Source organism: Scyliorhinus canicula, chromosome 3 (genome assembly GCF_902713615.1).
Source record: "Scyliorhinus canicula chromosome 3, sScyCan1.1, whole genome shotgun sequence".
Lineage (NCBI taxonomy): Eukaryota > Metazoa > Chordata > Chondrichthyes > Carcharhiniformes > Scyliorhinidae > Scyliorhinus > Scyliorhinus canicula.
Genome location: NC_052148.1, coordinates 159819323 through 159834479, shown reverse-complemented (window position 1 = coordinate 159834479; position 15157 = coordinate 159819323). Strand labels below are relative to the sequence as shown.

The 15157-nt window shown below is 47.1% G+C and overlaps 1 protein-coding gene across 6 annotated transcripts in view; it reads left to right on the top strand.

The window, feature by feature from the left end:
* cc2d2a (coiled-coil and C2 domain containing 2A) overlaps positions 1-15157 on the top strand; it is a 233414-nt gene that overhangs the window by 184588 nt on the left and 33669 nt on the right. For all 6 annotated transcript variants that reach the window (XM_038791604.1, XM_038791608.1, XM_038791605.1 and 3 more), the window contains 3 exons: positions 1791-1900; positions 11122-11218; positions 11315-11413. In XM_038791604.1, the coding sequence (XP_038647532.1) occupies positions 1791-1900; positions 11122-11218; positions 11315-11413 (306 nt within the window). The remainder of the gene's footprint in view (positions 1-1790; positions 1901-11121; positions 11219-11314; positions 11414-15157) is intronic.

Here is a 15157-nt window from a genome sequence, read left to right as displayed (position 1 = left end):
TGGATTTAAGGGAGATGTTTAATGGAGTTTTTTGTTTGTAATTTGCTAGATTCTGAGGTAAAATAATAGATTCAGCATTGCCTTTGACACGTACGTTGGTACAACTACCAATCTTTTTAATTGTCATGATTATACTCAAATCGGACCTCCCGCATTGCTAGCTTGCTGTTAAAACGAGTGCCAGAAGGAAGCATGCCAGTATGTTGAAGCCACTCCAGTGAAACAGCAAGGTCCTCAACATCAAAACAGCCTCAGAGCTGCTTTGGGCCCTTATCAAGTTTTTGTATAATCTCTTACAAGAGCTAGCCTATAATCCCTTCCCTTCTCTGCTTTCTGTTTCTAACCTGAGCCAGCTGGAATGTTTTTGGAACCACAGTTATAAAATTTACAACCATGTTTTCAAATTCCTCCCTATCGCTCTACCCTTCTCCAGACCAACAAATCTTTGAAATATCTTTCACCCTCCAATGCTAGCCTTTTAGTTCAAATATTAGCTGCTACAGTATTGTTGGTCGTGTGTTCAACTGCTTAGACCCTAACCTCTCGAATTCCCTCCCTAAGCCTCTCAAACTCTGGGCGCGATTCAACGAGCGCGTTGCACTCAGCCCGGATCGGGGCGGGCCGTTTGAATCCCAGGAGAGCCCCAAATTGGGCTCCGCGCCGGATGCTGGGGCAATTGCAAGTCACCCGACTTGCTCCGCCCGCCGTGATCTGGAAGTCGCCTTCCTTGAAACCTGCCTCTTTGGCCAAGTTTTTAGTCATCACTCCTAATATCTCCCTCCCTAACAGTATTATGGGTGTACCTACAGCAACAGTAGTTGAAGAAGGTGGCTCGTTACCACCTTCCCTAGGGCATTTGGGGGAGGCAATAAATACTGAGTTAACCAGCGATCCCCACATGTCACAAAACAATACATTTTTAAAAAGCTCAGTGCCGGTTTTGTTTAATAGTGCTCCACTGAAGTGGTTTGGCATTTGTTTTAGAACATTAAATGCACTATATAAATGCAATTTGTTATCTATGATTGAAAGCATCTGCTTGACATGCCAGGTTAATTTGGTTTCTGCTGCTACTTGTATTCAAAGAGCTGTGTCACATAAACACTGATGTTTTATAATCTGGCTGATGTCATAGAAAAATAGACATAGAAACATAGAAAATAGAAGCAGGAGGAGACCATTTGCCCTTCAAGCCTACTCCACCATTCATTATGATCATAGCTGATCATCCAACTCACTAGCCTAATCCCACTTTCCGCCCACATACTTTGATCCCCTTCACCCTAAGTGGAATATTGCATCCTTCTTTAAAACAATGTTTTGGCCTCAACTACTCCCTGTGGTAATGCATTCCACAGGCTCACCACTCTCTGGGCAAAGTAATATCTCCTCATCTCTGTCCTAAATGTTCATCCCATAGCTTCAGACTGTGACCGCTGGTTCTGGACACACCCACCGTGAGGAACATCCTTCCTGCATCTACCCCATCTAGACATGTTAGAATTTTGTAGGTTTCTGAGATCCCCCTTCGTTCTTCTGAACTCCAGTGAATACAATCCTAACCAATTCAAATTTTCCTCGTATATCAATCCCGCCATTGAAGGAATCCATCATTTAACTCCATAAGTTAATGACAAGTTGAAATATCTTGAAGTGATGCTATCTTCTGTTTCTCCTGTTTGGAATCGTAGTTTTTCATTTGTATGAAAAATGAGCTATGTGCAAAAACTGAGAAAGATCATGTCAAGGATTAGCAATCTAACAATGGTAACATTTTTTTATCATCAAAGACCTCAGTGCGTCCTTTTGTGGAGGTTTCATTCCAACGTACAATTCGTCAAACCGCTACTGCAGAAGGTCCAAACCCTAACTGGAATGAAGAACTGGAACTCCCATTCAGGTAATTTAACACAAAAAGATTGTTTGGGTGAAGGAGACCCTTTGATTTCACCTTGCTGACTATCAATATTTGCAACTTTTCGGAATGTGTTTTCCCCAGGCTTCAGAATCCTGACATCAAGGCCAAATGGGTTGTCCTATGCCCGCCCTTGCCACAGTCACTGGGAGATAACTCCTTAAGTGGCAGGTCCTGCCTTCACCATCCTATTAAGAATTGCAGGTGGGCACCTAATGCTGCTGGCTCAATCATATGGTTCTCGACTCTTTGCAGCCACACATGGGGAGGTGGACACTCCTCAGACCAGGTGGGGATTGGGAGGACTGCTAGAGAGGATTTTTGAAACATGGATCCAAATAAAAAGTTATGAAGGGCGAGGTTGTTTGGCTCCTCAGATAGGAGGGGAACCTCTCTGGAGGAATGGTTTGGGCTGCTCTTGTGGCCATACCTGCCTGCAACCCTAACAATGTGGTATGGAGCCTCCGACCAGGAAAGTTCAGACCAAAGGCAGCATGGAGGGGGATGTGCTTATCATTTTGAAAAAAAAGGCATCATGCCGACAACCCACATTGCTTCCACCTCACATTTTTCCAGACTATAGGCTGGGTACGATGTCCACATACCCATTTCTCAATGGAAGGAAGACAAAAGGGATTAATTGAGAGGCATATTTACAACATAAGACGATTGTTCCAGCGTCACTCAGGCTCCTGCTCTGTCTGCACCCCAGCAACCTGAAAGAAGCAGGTACAATGTGGAAAGTTGGAGCTGCAAATGAATTGAAGAATTTTGACTGTGGACCTGTAAAGAAAAGAAAGGCTGATGTGCTCCCTGGACAGATACTTACTGAGATCTCCTGGAAACTGTGGCCACGGAGAGCTCGGGCAGATGCAGTGCCATTCACCCACCTGTAAAAGATGGAAATTACATGGGCGGCAAAAAGTGGTTAGCACTGCTGCCTAACATCGCCGAGGACTCGGATTCGATCCCAGCCCCAGGTCACTGTCCATGTGGAGTTGGCACAGTCTTGCCCATGTCTGTGTGTGTCTCGCCCCAACAACTCAAAGATATGCAGAGTTGGTGGATTGGCCACGCTAAATTGCTCCTTAATTGGGAGAAAATAAAGTTATTTAAAAAGATGGAAATTACCTTGAGTTCCTGCAGCCTAGGCAACTTTTTCATTGGCAAGACAATGACGGCTGCTGGCCACCCTAGCAATGGATCACACTGTGTCAAATCCTCTCCTCTGGAAACTGCCTTCTGTCCCTAATTGGGCCATGAATGCAGACGAATTCTAACTACCTCCTGTAGTGATGTGCATCACTATGAATACACAGGGGGTTGATGTAGGTATACGTAGACTGGCTGGACACTAGAGGGAGCATCAGAGACATGACACACAGACATTCAACTAATAGGCCAGTAAGACAGGACACGACCAATGGCCATTCAAGACACACACACAGGTGACACTACCACAGGAGGGCATTACACCAACCCATATATAAGGATGCAGCACACATGATCTTTCTCTTTCCAGTGGAGACACTTAGTGAGTACACAGGGTTGATTTGAAACACATCACACCCACCACCTGGATTGTAGCAGACTGGTTCGTCAGTCTGAGTAGCTATAGCAGGATTAACAGGAGAGTCGAATCCAAGTAGGAGAATCATTAACAATTTAATAAATGTATTAAAGCTATCTCCAAGTCTGAACCTTCCTTTGTCAGAGCGCACATCAAGGAAGCAGCTTATGCTACGTCAAGAGCATAACAAAACATGGTACCCAGGAGTGAACTGTTTAAATCCATAGAGTTACAACTCAGCAGACTGACTGCCAGCAATGCCACCCAGGCAAGATAATGTTTGAGATTCTGGTTACACAGCAGCTCAGGTACCACAGCAATCTCAGTGAAAACTGGCGTGCGTTCAGGCAAAGATTCGAGATCTACCTGGTAGCGTCCGACATAGATGGCATGGCAGATACAGAGAAAATAAAGCTTCTACTTACCATCGCGGATCCAGAAGCAGCTGAAATCTTCCAGACCTTCATATACTCAAAGGGGCAAAACGAGGGCAACTTCCAGGCAGTCCTGGACAAATTCCAAGAATTCTGCGAGGAACATGCAAGAAAAAACAGTAAAAGAGGCACCAGCACTCACCACGAGGCGAAGGTAGGATTTCCATTGAAAGAAATGGCAATTTTGATTGGTGGCCATCTTGGAAAAGGAGCCGCACATCCGCAGTTGAGAAAAAGGCCCCAAGTAAAGGAACAGCGATCTGCGCATGTGCAATCGCTTCCTTCAACCTACGTCACATGCTTCGTGACGTCAGAGGCCCCAGACCATGCCCACTTAAAGGGGAAATGTCCCAAAACACGGAAAAAAAGTTTTAACGCCATAAAGCCTGATTCTTTCACCTGGAACAACAGCACAATGCCTGAAATTCGACCAGTAGCTGAAAGTAACCTCTGCAGAACCCTGCAACAAGCAGTTAGCACCGCCCAAAGGGATAATACAGACCTTGAAGACTATGACTTAGACCTTGAATTCTTGTTTGGACATCGTGAGCCCAATGACAGCTCTGACACAAAACGTAATGATATGGTCCTAGAAGACTACGACTCAGACAATGATTTCATTATTGGAGATGGTGATGCCAGTACCAAATCCGAACTGCAATGAGATGTGTTCTACAGTGAAGAATCCGACACAGACGCGGATGTGTTCTTTGGATTTGAGGATCCTCAGCCCAGCATATATGACATCCCGACTCGTGAATGCAGGATTATGCTGCGGCCTGACACCAAGAGACAGAGAGCGGTACAAGCTCACAGAGAGTGGTCTATGCACCACAAAGGGGCCCAACCTCCACACAGAAAGCTATGATAGAAGCAACGCAAGGCAGTCCTTGCATGAACAACAGAAAGACTATGTCAGTCTACCACGCTCAAGTGAACAGCAAGCAGACTATGTCAGTCTACCACGCTCAACTGAACAGCAACCAGACTATGACAGTCTACCACGCTCAAGTGCAAGACAAGAAGACACTGAGGCTTTACCCACTGTATGTGCGACACGTAACGACGGCATCCCACTTCCCATACAAGATGTGCAATGCGACAGACCTCAGCCAGTGTGTACAGAGGCACTCGACAATCACAGTGAGACTACTGGTGACTCCGGTGACACCACGTTACTTCAATCCTCATCCGCTCGAGCCTCTCCACAAGCAAATGCATTCCTGAATGTTTTGGCTCCGGACATGGAGCATCACGAAACTTCAGAAGATTCAAGTGAATCTGCAATGGCTCCAGATGGAGAGCATCGACAAGCCAAAACCGACTCAGGTGAAACAGACCAGACTCCGGACGGGGAGAAAGCACAAGCCAAAGCTGATTCAAGTAAGCCAGACATGACTCCAGACAGGGAGCACCGCAAACTCAGTGACGGCACGCTCAAGGACACAGAAGATGCCACAAAGGACGTTGACATGAGTAACTGTGCGATGGACTCATATTATCCACAGTGTTGTCCTTCGGCGCAGCAAACAGAACAACAAAACCAACCAACACAACAACATCAAAGACAATAACAAGAAGCGTACTAAAGGCAACAACGTCAACAACAAGCACGACAAACACAACGCCACTGGAACTACGACTGGTACAACATGGTACAATTCTGCAAATGAGGGACACTTACTGCTCAGCTCAGTACAATGACATACCATGGCAGGATGACACAGATTGCATACATCGCTACCACAGGAATCGAAAGAAAGAAAGAGTCCACATCAGACAACAAAGTGATTTGACCACTTCTTGGTTCCTTAAGCACAGGGACATTGATGGCGTTCACAAGGACATGTCACCATCAACATCACCGCCTCACCAACCAAACAAGAAAGACACTCGACCATAATAATTAATGAATTTTGGACTCAGGCATATGTGTGGTGGTCTGACTAGGAGGTTTACGGTACCTCAGAGTAGTGCTGCCATTGGTGCAGAGGACTCGCTGCCCATTGGCTCAGGCAGGTCATGTCTCTCTGCCAATTGGCTGAGACAAGTCATGTGACTGTTGGCCGAGAGGCCGGAAGCCCCTCCTACGAGGCGGGGTGTAAGAACATGTACAATGCGGCAGTCGGCCTTTCTCTGTAAGTCGACTGCCGGGCACACAACTAGTTCATTAAAGCCTGATATTTGGAACTTCATCACGACTTGAGTCCAATTGATGGTACATCAATTTAATGAACTAGAATTTTGAAATGGAGCTTCGGATCAAACCAGACTGCCTCCGCGTCAGCCCGCATGCTACAAACGCGTCAGCAACCTTTAAACATTGGCTGGCGTGTTTCAACAGCTACCTCACCTCCACAGACAGCCAACCCACCAAGGAGCAGAAACTCCACACCCTCCACTCGTGCGTGGGCACCGCCGTCTACTTGATGATTGAGGACGAACAAGACTATGACGCGGCCATGGTCTTCTGAAAGGACACTTCCTCAGGCCTATTAACCAAGTCAACGCACGGCACCTCCTGGCAACAAGGCAACAGTTCCCCGATGAGTCCCTTGATGAATTTCATCGGGTCCTCGTTGTCCTGGGGAGAAATTGCGCCTGCCCGCAAGTTACTGCGGCAGAACATACTGAACTGTTAATTCGGGATGCCTTCGTTGCAGGCATGCAACCTTCTTCAATACGCCAGCGGCTACTAGAAAAGGACACTTTAAGTCTCGATGAGGCATGGACCCTCGCATCCTCTCTGGAGGTTGCCGACCGAAACGCCCGCGCATATGCTCCCGGCCGCGCAGCAACCCCTAGGGCAACGTGGCCGCAACCCCCCTGTCCCCCGCCGACTCCGACCCCTCACCCAGGCATGCACTGCGGGATGCCCCGATAAGCTCACGAGGCCCCGCTGTTATTTCTGTGGCCTGGCCAAGCACCCCCACCCGCGATGTCCGGCCCGCTCCGCAGTATGTAAGAGCTGCGGTAAGAAAGGTCATTATTCAGTGGCCTGCCAGTCAAAGATTCCCCCCCCCCCCCGCTCCCCCAGGGCCCCGCATGGCACACAGAGGTCTCTGCCCCCGCTCTCGGCCACCATGAGAGACCCACGGAACTCTCTGCCGTGCCTCTAGCCACCACGAGTGACCCACGGGCGCTGCCATCTTGGGGCCCCGACTCCACGTGTGAGCCATGGGCGCTGCCATTTTGGGGCCCCGACTCCACGTGCGGGTCCTGGGCGCCGCCATCTTGGGGCCCCGATTCCACATGCGGCCAACGGGCGCCGCCATTTTGGGCCAGCACAGAGGACCCCACCAGTGACTACTACGCAAGCAAAGACGACCCAGACCTCCTGCCACGACTCTCTGCAGTGACTCTCGACCAGTCGCGACCCCGCATGCTCTCCACAGCGACAACAGAGATCTTTCTCAATGGACACGAAACGAGCTGCCTACTAGACTCCGGGAGCACAGAGTTTTGTCCACCCCGATACGGTAAGATGCTGCGCGCTCCCCATTCACCAGGTCAAGCATAAGATAGCTCTAGCCTCAGGTTCGCACTCCGTCCACCGGGTGCTGCATAGCGGACCTCACGGTTCAGGGGAGGGTTTTTAAAAATTACAAACTCCTCGTCCTTCCCTGTCTCTGCGCACCGGCACTCTTAGGACTGGATTTCCAGTGCAACCTGCAGAGCTTGACTTTTAAATTCGGCGACCCTATACCCCCCCCCTTACTGTCTGCAGCCTCGCGTCCCTCAAAGTAGACCCCCCCTTCCTTGTTTGCGAACCTCACCCCGGATTGCAAACCCGTCGCCACTCGGAGCAGACGCTACAGTGCCCAGGTACGGACTTTCATCAAGTCTGAGATCCAGAGGCTGCTGAAGGAAGGAGTCATTGAGGCCAGCAACAGTCCCTGGCGAGCCCAAGTGCTGGTGGTTAGGACTGGGGAGAAACACCGGATGGTCATTGATTACAGTCAGACCATCAACAGGTTTACGCAGCTGGACGCATACCCTCTCCCTTGTATTTCCGACCTGGTTAACAGGATCGCGAAGTACAAAGTCTTCTCCACGGTAGACCTTAAGTCCGCCTACCACCAGCTACCCATCCGCGCGAGTGACCGCAAGTACACCGCGTTCGAGGCAGATGGGCGCCTCTACCACTTTCTAAGGGTTCCATTCGGTGTCACAAATGGGGTCTCGGTCTTCCAACGGGAGATGGACCGAATGGTTGACCAATATGGTTTACGGGCGACCTTCCCGTATCTTGATAACGTCACCATTTGCGGCCACGACCAGCAGGACCACGACATCAACCTCCAAAAATTCCTCCGTACCGCAAAACTCCTTAACCTCACATACAATAAGGATAAGTGCGTGTTTAGCACCGACCATCTAGCCATCCTCGGCTACGTAGTGCGTAACGGAGTGATAGGTCCCGACCCCGAACGCATGCGCCCCCTGATGGAACTCCCTCTCCCCAACTCCCTCAAATCCCTCAAACGCTGCCTGGGCTTCTTTTCTTATTACGGCCAGTGGGTCCCGAACTACGCCGACAAAGCCCGCCCCCTCATTCAATCCAACACTTTTCCACTGTCGATGGAAGCCCGCCAGGCCTTTAGCCGCATCAAAGCGGATATCGCAAAGGCCACGATGTGTGCTATCGACGAGTCCCTCCCATTCCAGGTTGAGAGCGACACGTCCGATGTAGCTCTGGCGGCCACCCTGAACCAAGCGGCAGACCCGTGGCCTTCTTCTCCCGGACACTCCACGCCTCCGGACTCCGCTATCCCTCGGTGGAAAAGGAGGCACAGGCCATAGTCGAAGCTGTGCGATACTGGAGGTACTATCTGGCCGGCAGGAGGTTCACCCTCCTCACAGACCAACGGTCAGTGGCCTTTATGTTTGATAATGCACAGAGGGGCAAGATCAAGAACGACAAGATCTTGCGGTGGCGGATCGAGTTGTCCACGTACAACTACGATATTTTGTATCATCCTGGGAAGCTCAATGAGCCTCCTGATACCCTGCCCCGCGGTACCTGCGCCAGCGCGCAGATTGACCGCCTCCGCACCCTCCACGCGGACCTCTGCCATCCAGGGGTGTCATGCCATTCATTGAATACTTCCTTGTCAAATTTCTCCTTCCAAAGTGTATCACCTCACACTTTTCAGGATTAAATTTAATCTGCCCCACCTTCTCAATATTTTCAATGTTGGTAAGATTCAGGCTAAATACTTGCTTCTTTTTTGTAAGATTGTCTTTAGTTCTGTACATAATTCTATGGTTTAAACTTTGGCCTACCAATAGATCCAAGGAAATTGTTGATTCCCTGTACTGACTTTCTGTGGCGATCTGGAGCCGAAAATGTCAACTGTCTATCAGTACCAACTGGACTGTTCATCTGTTACAATGACCTTTCTTGCCTCTGGGCTATTTTGGAGGAGGATGAAATGAGAGGAGGGTGGGTAATGCCAACAAGGGATATCCAATGAAACCAACTAAATTGCTCATTGAGGGCAATGATCAAAAGTTGTCTGGAATTTGCAGATGTCATGCAGGTTCCCTGCTGAGGTCAAAGCTGCAGTCGATGAACAGCAGTGGCCTCCCATGCTTCATTTTACATAACTGCCCACCCCGCGACCTCCCAGAGGCCACAACTGACAGGAGGGCCAAAGGTGCAGCCTCGAGACATCCAGTTAAGGGACTTTCCCTCCACAATGATGGTCTGACAGCTGTGGCCATTTTTTATTTTGAGTATTGGAAATGTTGGTCTACATTGACAGCCACTGATGGTGGGGCTTCGGATGGCTACTATTTTCCAGGTGCTGGTCAACAACCTATTGAACTTCCAATTTGGGAGCATATCAGCCATTCTGAATTACACAGGGCCCCCAGTTCTCCAAAATCTTCCTCTGGGCTCCACCATCAGCACTTGTGGGTTCCTGATGGCTCAATCAGGGTCTGAAGAGTTCTGATGAAGGGTCATCGATCTGAAACATTAGCTCTGTTTCCCTTTCTACTGATGCTGCCAAACATGCTAAGTATTGTCAACATTTGCTGTTTTTACTTAAGATTTCCAGCACCTGCAGTATTTTGCTTTTGTACTAGCCTGGGATCAAAGATCTTGCCCAACTGTCTCAGATTGTTTACTTATTTTTGACTCCTACAAGGCAATACTGTAAACAAAAAGAGATATTTTTCAAAGTTGCTCAAACATCAGGGGCAGGATCGGAGAATCGCCAGGGGGCGGCGTGAATCCCGCCCCCGCCGGCCACCGAATTCTCCGGAACCGGAGATTTGGCGGGGGCGGGAATCGCGCCGCGCGGTCGGCGGCCGCTCACAGCGGCCACCCGGCGATTTTCCGACCCGCAATGGGCCGAAGTCCTGCTGGTTCTATGCCAGTCCCGCCGGCGTAGATTAGTCTAGGTCCCTTTCCGGCGGGATCTGGCGGCGCGGGCCGGCTCCAGGGTCCTGGGGGGGGGCATGGGGCAATCTGGCCCCGGGGGGGGATGCCCCCGCGGTGGCCTGGCCCGCGATCGGGGCCCACCGATCCGCGGGTGGGTCTGTGCCGTGGGGGCACTCTTTTCCTACGCGCGGCCATGTCAGCCTCCGCGATGGCCGACGCAGAGGTGAACCCCCCCCCCCCCCGAGCATGCGCGGGGATGACGTCAGCAGCCACTGACGCACCTTGTGAGGGGAGGTCTCTGCTGGCATCTACTGGCCACGTCGCGCCCCGTTTGGGTGTAACAAGGCCGGTAGATCGTGCCCATTGGTTGCAAATAACATTTCATTCGTATTTCGACTCGGTGTCCTGGCAGGAGTGGAGGGGGGGGGGGGGGGGGGATGTAAAATTCTGGCCCATATTTCTGTTCGATATGCTTTAACTTACTTCACTGTCATAGTTATTTTTCCAGTCTCCCATATGAAGCAGATTAACCTTCGGTGAAGGACTTTCTTCAGGAGTGTGTTTGATTCAGTGAACATATGCTTCAAAAGGCAAGATTTGCAGTGTTGTAGTGAAAGAGCACGGCAGTGAGTGAGACTAATTGGATTGTCCTTTCAAAACCTACACAAGCACAGTGGGCAGAATGGCCTTCTTTTATGCTGTATCATTTTTATTTTATGATTTAAAGCACTCCACAGTGGAATATATTTGCAGTTTCTGTATATATCATTAAATAGTATTAATTGCAGAGTAATTTGATTTGTGACTTCAGAGCACCAAATGGCGATTACAGCACAGCGAATCTGCAGTCTGTTACGGATGATGTGTTCATCAATGTCTTCGACGAAGTGATTTATGATGTTCTAGAGGTAACCTCAAAAGATTGTTTTAATGTAACAAAGTCAACCCAGTCACGCAAAAATATACATGTGTGAACACTTTGAAATATAATTCTGTGTTTTCAGGATGATAGAGAAAGAGGAAGTGGTGTTCACACCCGTATCGAGCGGCACTGGCTTGGGGCTGTACAGATTCCATTTTCTACCATCTACTCCCAGTCCAGGGTAAGGATTTTCTTCTACATATTCGCCTGAAGTAGAGGGTGTTTTGAAGATGGTGAAATGTTAATCTGTGTAAGAAACATATGCTGGCACCTACTGTACCTGAAAGCAGGAATCTGCAACATGTGTTTCATGAAATATAACTTAACTGTATGCCAGTTTCAACACACTGGCATTCAATTGCTTTGGGAAATTTGAGATAATCATATATACGTATTTATTTTTATGTAATTGACCTTTAGAAATCATTGCTTATATCTGCGTCATCATTGCGTAATTCCCAATAATTCTGATGTGAGTCACATATACTTTTATCCAGTTAATTGTCTTTGATTATAATCCACAAATAAATGTGATTATCTTTGTTTTTTTCTTTTGTAGACCTGGCACTTCTCTATTCCCATTTGTTTGCAATTGTTTTGTTCACTTAGACTCACTTTGCATCAGCAATTCAAATAATAGGAAGTCTGTTCTGCCAGATTTACTAAGACTTTAAATGATCTTAACTTGGCGTGGAGCCAATTGTTAGAAATTCCCCCAGAGGCAATTTGCAGAGAACTGGATTAAAACCCTTTTTAATCATTTGTTGTTTGCTCAAAAAAAAAAATCTTGCCCTTTTTCGTTGGAGGTGGCTTAGATTGCGATATAAAACACAGTACTAAGGTCATTAGTTCCTTTGCAAACCTTGGAATTAAAAATAAGACCCAATCATAACTCTAGTCACCCAGCAGGAATGGAATGGTACGGTGATATAAATGGCAACTGAGCATTTCTCCAAATTTAAAACACATTTGAGCCTCTGTCATTTTAATCTCTGTTTTTTTATTCACAGGGATGGTGCTCACCTAGGGAGGCAGTTGCCTCATTTATATTTACATTTTGTGGTCCAATGATACCATTCAGACCCAGATACAGTTTTTAAGAGAAGGTGGTGCTGAGCTGACTTCTTCAGCAGTAGGTACATACACAGTACTATTAGGAAAGGAGTTCCAGAATTTTCACCCAGTGACAGTGAAGGAATAGCAACATGGTTCCAAGTCAAAATGGCTTCCAGGTGGTCGTGTTGCCATGCACCTGCTGCCCTTGTGCATCTAGATGTTGGAGGTCCCAGATTTGGAAGGTGTTCTCGAAGGTCACAGGTTGCTGCAGTTCATCTTCTAGATTTTACATACTACTGCCATTATGAGTTGGTGGTGGAGGGATTGAATGTGTAAAGTGGTGAATACTTCAAGTGAGCTACCTTGTCCTGGATCGGGTCAAACATCTTGCTATTTGTGCCACACTCGTCCAGGCAATGGGAGATCACCCAATCACACTCCTGACTTACATGGTGGATGGGCTTTGGGGAGTCAGGAAGTGAGTTGCTTGCTGCACAATTCCCAGCCTCTGATATGCTCTTGTAGACAAAATATTTATATGTCTGGTCCAGTTGCGTTTCTGGTCAATGGTAATCCCTAGGATATGATGGTGGGAGACTCAGCGATGGTAAAGCTGTTGAATATCAAGAGTAGATTGTTGAATTCTATTTTTGGAGATGGTCATTGTCTAGTACTTGTATAGCATGAAAGTTATTTGCTAGTTTGTAATCAAAGCCTGAATATGTCTTTGACTTGCTGTGTATGGGCATGGGCTGCTCTTAAATGGTAAAAGTCTGGAATTATACATCCAATGACCACGAATCCATTGTTGATTGTCGTAAAAATACATCTGGTTCACTAAAGTCCTTAAAGGAAGAAAATCTGTTATCCTGATCTGATCTGGCCTAAATGTGACTCCAGACCCAAAGCAATGTGATTGATTCTTAAATGCCCTCAGGGATGGCATCGTGGCCCAACCAGCGATGCTCACATCCCATGAATAAATGAACAAAACCTAAATATTTTTAACCTTGCAAACAGGCATTCTGGGAGCTTTAAACAGGGGTCAATCCTCAACTTTGTTGATGAATACAGTAAGAAATCTCTCTGAAAAGGAGCAAGCAGTGGGTGAGGCTGGAGAGAGAGAATGGTACAAAATAAAAACTGCCAGATACTCCAACATGAAAAATGATTGATGATACCATTTTTAAAAAGAGCACTTTATTTTTATCCTTTCGATGTCTGCAAATCCAAAAAATGAATCCGAATCTGGGGTTGGATTCTCCGCCCCGCTACGCCACATTTCTGCCCCTACCCGCCACCGGGATTCTCCGTTATGCCGGCCAGTCAATGGGGTTTCCCGTTGTGGGGCAGCCCCACGCCGTCAGGAAACCCCCGAGCTCTGGAAAAACGGAGAATCACAGCGGCGGAGAATCCCACCCCTTGTGTTTCAATTGTTCCTTAGAATTAAGTTAATCAATAATTAGTATCGCTGAAAAAAGAGACATTTCTTGAAGCTTTTTGTCTTGCACACATCAGGACAATTACAAAAATGCCAATGTAATGGGAAACAACAATGATTTACTGCATGGGAAGAGTGCTGATTAGTTGGCAATTGGTCTCTGGTAGAAGCATTGCCATGGGAAATGCAGCAGTTAATGGTGATCAACAGTTAACTGCCGAGCATTATTTGACATTTAAACCTGGCAGCTTGACTCTGATTGATCAAGGTGTTGCTCTGAAGAATGAACCAGCAAATTGTTGTCACTTATTTTATTTAGCTGAAACAGGTGCAATGTGTACATGTACTTTCTGTCTGCAAAGAACATGGCCCTGTGTACTAATACATATAGCTACACACTAGTGCAGTTAGTTAGGCTTGCCTCTGTGCCCTTCAGTTTTTTACCAACTAAGTTACTGACACTGCGGGTTCATGACAGCGCACTGAGAGAAATTGAATACCCGGGATTTGTGTGAACAGGACAAATAACAGAGTATTTCCTCAGCCAATCAAATTTCAGGAATTCAGAATGAACAATGGAAAGACTGAGGTGGAGAGTGAATTAATCAGGATGAATTCAATGTCAAAACAGGCACAGAAAGGGAAAACAAAAGATTGGATTAAGAAAGAAAAACTTGACAGGAGGACTTTTTTAAAGTTTCACATTTCAAAATCTCTAACTACAATTTAGACTTGAAGCAATGGGACTCCGTACTTAAAATCATTCATTTTCAGTGTCAAAGAGATTGATTGGCAGTAATGGACAAAAAGTATACTGTTTAATGAAACTCTACAGATTGATAGAAACATACATAGAAAACAGAAACAGGAGGAGGCCATTCGGCCCTTCGAGCCTGCCCCGTCATTCATTATGATCATAGCTGATCATCGAGTTCAATACCCAGATCCCGCCTTCCCCCACATATCCCTTGATTCCTTTAACACCAAGAACTATATCTAATTCCTTCTTAAAATTACAATGTTTTTGCCTCAACTACATTTTGTCGTCGTGAATTGCACCACTCTCTGGGTGAAGAAATTTCTCCTCACCTCAGTCCTAAAACGTTTACCCCTGTGACTAATTTGATTCAGCCAATCTATTTGCAGATTAAAGTCACCATGATCACAGATGTTCCTTTAAGACAGGCATATCTGATCTAATGTTATTCCCAATATTACCACTGTAGTTTGGAGGTCTGTATACCAACCCTATGATAGTTTTTTTACCCCTTGGTGTTTCTTAACTCAACCCATATAGATTCCACATCGTTTCTGCTAATATTTTTCCTCAATATTGTATCAATCATAGAATCCCTACAGTATAGAAAGAGACCATTCGGCTGATCGAGTCTACACCAACGTTTTGAACGACCTCTCTATCTAGGCCCA